This window comes from Phalacrocorax aristotelis, chromosome 3 (assembly GCF_949628215.1).
Source record: "Phalacrocorax aristotelis chromosome 3, bGulAri2.1, whole genome shotgun sequence".
NCBI classification, from domain to species: Eukaryota; Metazoa; Chordata; class Aves; order Suliformes; family Phalacrocoracidae; genus Phalacrocorax; species Phalacrocorax aristotelis.
Genome location: NC_134278.1, coordinates 126,614,355 through 126,622,335, shown reverse-complemented (window position 1 = coordinate 126,622,335; position 7,981 = coordinate 126,614,355). Strand labels below are relative to the sequence as shown.

The window sequence follows — 7,981 nt, the reverse complement described above, 5'->3', positions numbered from 1 at the left end:
CAGCTTTCTGGGATGACAGAGAAAGAATTGTGTGTTGGTGCAACTAGCTGAAGAGCTGCATGATTTTTTTTTTTTTTTTAAATAACTTGAAATCTTTATTAATCCAAGCATCTCCAAGGATTTTCCAAGCAGCAATGAAATTAATGCTACCTGCTCTTCTCCCTGGTCCAGCTCCCTAATGCAGTACATTCAATAATCACGTGCCAACACATCAGCACATCTGAGCAGGATTCCCAACAGCTGCCGGGCCAAATTATATTTTGGGTAATCTTTGCCGATGTCTCAGAGTCCAGCTCCTGCCATGACATGAAGAGATTCATATCTCAGCTTTCATACCTGCTTTTAGCTCTTGTACCGGTCTATGAGAACAAATTGAATGCAATCGTATCTGCTCGGATGTACCACGCGTGGCCTTTTTCCCTGCGCTGAGGTGATGCTCACCAATGCAGAGCTCTTGTGGGACCTCCAGTGGTAACCCTGTGCCATCACAGCTCTCCTCAAGGAATTTGGGGAGCAAGTTCTCTCCGTCCTCCCATATAATCTTCTCCTCGGGTGAGAAGTGGGATGCTCAGGCCATCGAAGCGAAGCTGTGATCCAGCAGCTGCATGGGGAGGGAGAGGGGATAAATACCACAGCGTCACAGAAGGGTCATCTAAAATTTCCCTAAAGCTGTCCTGATCAGCCCCGTAATCCACTGGGAAGGGGAACACTGCTCAGTGGCCAGCACAGGCCAGGCCTCTTGCTAGTACTTTCCCTCTGCTGTGTCGAACAGAGCACCTCTGTAACAGGGAATCTCTTCAGCCCATAACCCTGAAGTTGAGAATGGTATTACAGGACATGTTGAGGCCACTGAAGTTCTATTAGCCAGGTTTCCTAAATACTCAAGAGGTAATTACTCTGTGTCCAAGGTGGCTCAATCAAGTTCTGATCTATTACTCTAGTCGCATCCCTTGTAATTATAAAGGGCGCAAATCTATTTTCACAAAAACAGTATACTACGTAAGACTGGGAAACATTCTTCCCACAGTTTGCGGTGTTTCTCTCTCCGCTTCCTTCCAGAGTTTGTGGGGACTGAACACATATCACAATGCTTAAACCTCAGAGAGAAAGTATGTGAGCATAGCCTGGAGACACAAAGCTCCTTGACAGATATGCCCCATTCTGGGTTTTATTTTTTTTCAGAGAAAACACACTGGGAGTTTGCAGAACTACTAGTATTTTTAAGTAAAAGGTAACCCAATTAAAGCATAAGAGTTGTGCAGCAAAGGGAACGTAAAGAGTGCGTAAGTTATGCAGATCGGTGGTGGGGACCTCCCGCGTTATTGTGCTGGAGCACAAAGCTGCGTTACGAGCGTGAGCTCTCATTGGAATTTCAGTCCAATATTGAAGTAAAATGACAAGAGGTCACACAGGCTTCACTTTGAGAAGGCATTAAGCTGAACATCTCACACGAGACAGCTGAAGGCGGGGCAAGCGACTTTTCACACCTCTGCAGGGGCCCGCAATCTAGCAGCGTCTTTCAGGCAGAACAAAAGTCACGCGTTGGTACGTGCCTTCAGAAAACGTAGCACGCCGAGACCCTCTGCAGGATGCCTGCCAACGGCATAGAAACACAGCAGGAAAAGAAAACATGAAGAATTAAGAAATTAACAGTACAAAAATTAGAAAATGCAGAAGAAAAGCACTACCGAGGAAGGAAAAATAGTTCACCCTAACATCCGAATCGTTCGGCGCAGCATCCCAATTCCCCGGTGTGCCGCAAACACGTCCCAAGGCACCCTGCGAGGCAGCACAGGTTTAATGCCCGTGCCTGCCCCACTGCACGCTGAGGCTTCAGCAGACAAAACTCCACCTAGTGAGGAGATGGACTGTACTGCACGTTCAGCACTCAAGTTAAGCGTCCCCTTTCTGATAATGATGTAATAAAACCAGAAATACACCGCTAGTGTTGTATGTCCAAAAGTTTTAATACACGGTCCTCACTGTTCAGAAAAGTTATTGCATTAAGTTCTAATACATAAATTCATCTGAATTAAAAATAAAATCTTCATTTTACACATCACAATTGTGTCACAGCAGCTAAAGGAAACCAGATTTTATATGCAATTGTCTCAAACAAAAAAATACGACTACTTCCTCCCCAGATCAACAAAACTGCTATCGTATCATTCAGTAGTTACTGCAAATCCCAACTTGAACACCGCTATCCCCAGCGTACAGCTCAGGAAAAGAGAAGTGCCATTCCAAATGACCATCTGCAAATCTGAAATTTATTAAACCATGACTCTGAGCATACGTTAATGTTTTCTCTTAACTGAATTAACATACAAAGTGTGTTTAATTTAATTGCACACCTTTTTCCTTAAGTAATTGTTTTTCTTTTATTATGACTTGAATAGATTCACCAGTTACAAAGTATCAGTGCCACCTACAGCTACCCACAAACCCATACGCCTGTTTGAATTGTGACAGGCACACAAGCATCATATCTGATCACCCAAAGGAAAGGCCAGACTCCCTGATCCATTAAAACCAACATCCACATAAGCCCACGGCTCCATGGATGACGGCAGACAAAATCACTAGGCCCTGCGGGCCGTAAATAGATTGATGAAGGGAATGGTGTCAGGGCTTAGCAGAGCACATGGCAGAATTAGTCTACATTTCATCCTCTGATGAGGCCAAGATGTGCTACACCAGCTTGAAATGGAAGCATGAATAGGGCGCTCCTCCTATTCAATCTTATGCCAGAGCTGGGAATTGGGAAACGACACTTCAGCTTCTGGCAGAAAATCCTCAAGCTTCACAATAATCACAGTCTTGAGCTGCAGTTGCACAGCCTACCCTTCCTTTGCAAGGCAAGGCAAAAAACCCCCAAAATTACATAAGGCTCATCTGTACTTACTCTGCACTCACAAGATACTCTCTTCTGCTGTAAAAACTATAAAATATACCTGTCTTCAGAGAAAAAAAGCCCTCCCTTCTCCCTCTCCGAAATACCCGTCATCATGGAGAGCTCTCACTTATAATCCACTTGAAAATATTTCTCAAATTGCATAAGGCCAGGTTGGTACCTTTGCCCGCTTTAAACAGATGACAGAGAATATATTAGGTCGATGTACGTCACTAGGTTCTGGTATCAAAGATGGTTCACTAGTGACATGACACCTGCGCGGCTCCCTCTTGGAGATAATGTGTTCACACAAGATCTAACTCTCACTGTCCCTGTACCTTAAAATAAAACTGGCCTTCAATCGGTTTTAGCGAAGAGGACCGTGTTACCCTTTAAAACCATTTTTGTACACCTTTTTTCTGTGATTTCCTAGCAAAAGGCTCAAATGCTGGAGAGCAAGTGGGCAGAGACTGTAGCATGTTTTGCAAAATCTGACAGTTCGAAAGGCATCCAAAGAGCAAGAGGAAGAATACTAGCCACTAAAGTGAAAACTAGGAGAAATGAAGCTCCAGTATTAGCAGTTATGCAGAATGTTTTACTGGCGACATCTCCTGTTTGCTCAGACAGTCACAGGGCGTTCATTAACATGACACAAATTGCAAAAGCTTTCATTTGAAAGCGCAAGAGGAATAGGATACTCAATTATTCCAGTTAGGAACACTTATTGAAAGTCTAATAAAAAGGTTACTTAGCTGTAATGCGATTTTTTCATGATTAAGGAAGCCTGCACTAAAGGGGAAGAAGTTTACGCAGCTTAGAAGATGATGCTGACAGCTTTCTAAAGCCAGCCTTTACATAAGACTTGGCTTATTTTATTTTCAGAGACACATACTGAATGAGATAGCCATCGCCTTCAATCCAACCAAGCATTTGCATAAACTTCCCCCACCTACAAGAGAGTTCCCAACCAAATACAGCCCTTGTGTTTTCTGCAACAGATCTTCTTGGTTATTGCTGTAGTACAGGAGATGATACTAATACTTGCAGGAGAGACAGTGTGTATTTTGAAGATCGCATCACTGACAAAAAGCCTCACACCCAGTCTCTTCATCTCGTGCTGCTTCTGTACAGCAAAACTAGCATTCTGTTTCCTCCAAATGAAACAGTACCATCAGACTCTCTCCCTGCCCTGCCCATTTCAAGAGCATTTATGCCTCTTCTCTATGGTTTCTACCAGTAGGTAATAGCCCATAATGCATTTACGACAGCACCTCAAGCAAGAGCACGTACTTCATCAAATGGTCTTGACCCCAATGGAGTCCATGAGAAAACAAGGGGAACACAAAAGGGAAGGGAAGAAAGTTATTCTCACTTCTTCTCTGAAGAGAACAAATGTTTCTGACAGCAGAAGGTTTATTTTCAGAGAGCTGTAATTTAAGCCAACAGGTCAGTTTATTAAACAGAAGCCCCTTCACCCAATCACAAAACCCTATACAAAAACCATTTTTAATTTAGATCTGCCTCTGAAGTGAGTGAAGAGAATTTGAATGTTGAAGAAATTGAAGAGTCTGCACTGCTACCAAACAAACCAGACTCTGCAAACCCATGGTGTTTATCTGCAGTGCTGAGTCACAGCTGGACGGTGGATGTGCCTCACTGAATACCACACCCTGGGAGCGTTTCAGCACTTCCCCTCCTACCAGAACACTGCCTTAAAGAATTCCTACAGTGACACGATGAGAAGTGATCTTTTTCTGCCATATGGTGTACGTATATTTAAGACTTCCACAAACATTTGGCCAAAAATTGTACATTATAGTATTTCCCAAGCCACAGACACTACACAAGCCATTCTTACAGGATATGTTGTCCAAGGACAAGTGACCTCAACCTTACTTCTCCTTCCCCTACCGGCCATCCACCAAGAAAAGCCTTGCATGCTTGCAGGCTTTGATTTTTGAGTCTTCAGCTTCTGAAATGCAGCAGTTAGACTTCTGCATTTTTCAGGGACTCAAAAAAAACCAAACACCCGACCCATTTAGTTCATAGATTCAATGTACAACATTTTCAGTAAGGGCTTTCACACTCTGTTCATAAGAACAGTCAGGTCACTTCACACCACAGAGGTGGTACTTTCCGGATTTACACGCATCAATCTTGAAGCATTTCTCAGATCCTGTAGCTGCTTGGCTGGCTTTCCAACTCCTTCCTCAAATCTTTTTTCCACAACAGGAAGGACAGTTTCATACAGGAAGGATGCATTCTGCCTAATGAATGCTTTCTTCTCAGGGTCCTGTTCACACCGCAAACTGTAATCAACATGCTGGACAGCCACCAGGATGATTTCCACAAGACTCTCCAAAAGAACCATATGCAGCTCTGGAAAGTAAAGCTTTAACGCTTCCTCCAAGAAGGCCATAGTCTGCTTGGTGAAAGCTACTACAGTATAGCTAAGGTTGACCCAGCAGTCATCGCCCGTGTATTGGTCAAAATTGCCTACCCCGCAGCTCCTCATCTCTTCCCTGAGTTTCCCCAGCGCCTCTGGAGTCATTAGGTTCATCTTTCTCCACATCTCCTCAGAGTTGCGGTGCTTGGTGGCCTCGATGATGATATCCTTGTAGCTCTGTAAAGCACCTTTGATGTCCTTCACCAGAAGGGCATGAATGATGAAGGTGAGATCCAGTCCAATCTCGCTAAGCTGCTTGCAGTGCTCTTTAGCCACCTTGGGTATTAAGGAAAAGTACAGGATGTTACTAGTGTGCAGGCCCCCTTTACATCTCACACATTTACTGAATCTATCATTCTCAGAAAATGGGGAAGCAGTAGTCATGCTTCACTTTTTCACCTGCTTTAAGAAATTCCTCATGAATGAGAAATTAATAACTGAAGGACAAGCCCTGCCTGTGAAAAATTATCTGGACAATTATATTATAACCCCGCCAAACATGCTTCCCCCCCACATTAGCAGCTGAAAGAAACAATAACTGAGAAAGTTAGTCTTGCAAAAAGTTATGGAAATGTAGTCCAGGACAGGCCTGAAAAACAAACAGAAAGTCTTCAAAGTACTCATCATTCAAATGTAGCTCATGTAAATTTTAGGACCTCCTAGTGGTTAAAGACAAATTAAGAACAAACACATTTTGCATTTCTGATAAAGGCAGGGCTTTTCTTGCTGTGTATTTTCATCTTAACGTTTTCCTGTTAAACTGCAAAAAACCAAATCAACCCCAAATTAATATTAACCTTTCAATGTAGGAAACCTCTCTGGAGACCCACTCAAGAGTCAACAGCTAACCTAGGGTTAGAAACGAGGATTTACAAGCTTTGCAGCCTTTGTTTTGGCCATCATGTCACATCACCCTCTTTGGACCCTCTCACCTTGACACATTCTGCTGCAGTCGACAAGCTCTCTTTACTATCAAATACTTGCTTACTGAAGGCATCTACAAACATCCGCATGGAAGAGCGGGCCCAGACAACAAAGGCCGAGTAGCAGCCATTGTTACCAGCGAAGTCCGTCTCAAACTCCCTCGCCGTCTCCAGAAGGCTGGTGAAGAAGACGTGGCAGAGCTTGTGGATGTAGAGCAGCGTGGCACCCTCGATGCGCAGCTGTCGGATGGCTGTCTGCACTGCGGCCGCCCGGTTCTTCAGGAAGAGCTCACAGGCCTTGGTGGACTGGCCCAAGCGAATGAGCTGGGACACAGCTCGGCGGGTGGCCCGTGGCCCTCCTCGCAACGAGCGGTCTGGAGACAGCTCAAACACCAGCACGTCCGTAAGCTGCCGGACCCGCTCATCCACCTTGGCCCGCAGCTCCTTCACAGGCTGGCTCACAGGCTTGTCCCCCAGGTACTCACTGAGTTTATCCAAGAGGTCCACCGCCCCCTCGAAGTCCCGCTGAGCGATGCAGACGTCCAAGTCCTCTGGCAGCTCCTGGATCCACTCAAGTGAGAGGTCGACCACCTCCTCTTCAGCAGAAGGCTCTTCCTCCTCATCATCCTCTTCAAAGGGGTTGGTGGATTCAGGGGGTGTCGGGGCAGGCCTGGGCAGGGCCTCCTGCTCCAGGCGTCGCTTCTCGCTGAGGGCCCGGTTGCGCTTGGTCTCCTCCAGCACCTCCAGCCACTCCTTCTTGATCTTGGCGTTCTCGGCCTGGAAGATGCGGCTTTCGGGGAACATGAGCAGCTTGAACATGTCCTTCATGGGCGGGTTGTCCTTGACGTTGACCACAGCCAGCCCATCGAGGGGGTAGAGGGCATCGTAGCGGTAGGCGCCGCGGCGGTTGGGCAGGGCGGTGGCCACGAGCAGGCAGTCGTTCATGAGGAAGGCGTGCACCCGCTGGATCTGGGCCATGTGGTCGGCGTCGTACTCCACCAGGTCGCCGTTGTAGACCAGGTACTTGCCGGGGCTCTCAGGCAGGAGGTCGCGGCAGCCCTCCACCTTCTCCAGGAGGGTGGTGAGCGTGCGCTGCCGCCCCTCCTCGCTGGCCGCGGCCTCCTTGGCCGACAGGGGCAGGAAGGGGTCGGTGGTGGCGGCGGCGGCGCGGCGGGCGCCCAGGGCGGGGTCGTCGCGGTCAGCCTGGAGGAGCAGGGCCTGGGTGACGGCCTCCATGATGCCCTTCTGCTCGGTGAGGATGTGGCTGAGCTGGTACATCTCGCTCTCCAGGTAGCTGATCTCCCGCGCCGTCTCGATGAACTGCCGGTAGTTCTGGTAGACGTTGCGCTTCAGGCTCTGGGCCGTCTCCTCGCTCAGCGCCTGGATGCGCTGCCGGTGCTCCTGCAGGTCCCGGTCCCCGTCCGACTGCTGCGACAGCTGCTTCACGTACTCCCCCGCCGCGAAGCCACCCGACTCCAGCTGCCGCCGCAGCCGGCTCCCGCCGCCGCCGCCGCCGCCGCCGCCCTCGCCCAGCGCCATCGCCATCACCGGCCCGCTGCCCGGTACCCGCCCCGCCGCCGCCGCCGCCGCCGGGGATACAGCCGCTGCGCCTGCGCACAGCGGGAGGTACGCCGCCTGCGCCAGCATCGCGCATGCGCCGCCACCCCGCCGGAAAGCAACCGGCCCGAGTGACGCCCGGGGCCGCCGCGAGGGGGACGC

The 7,981-nt window shown here is 48.3% G+C and overlaps 1 protein-coding gene across 1 annotated transcript; it reads right to left on the bottom strand.

The window, feature by feature from the left end:
* Positions 1 to 1,946: 1,946 nt before the first annotated feature.
* On the bottom strand, positions 1,947 to 7,891 carry EXOC8 (exocyst complex component 8). Its single transcript, XM_075089505.1, has 2 exons — positions 6,272 to 7,891; positions 1,947 to 5,615 (listed from the first exon to the last, which is right to left on the bottom strand). Exons 1-2 carry the CDS (start codon positions 7,805 to 7,807, stop codon positions 5,007 to 5,009), a joined length of 2,145 nt encoding a protein of 714 aa, XP_074945606.1. The 5' UTR covers positions 7,808 to 7,891; the 3' UTR covers positions 1,947 to 5,006.
* Positions 7,892 to 7,981: the final 90 nt, after the last annotated feature.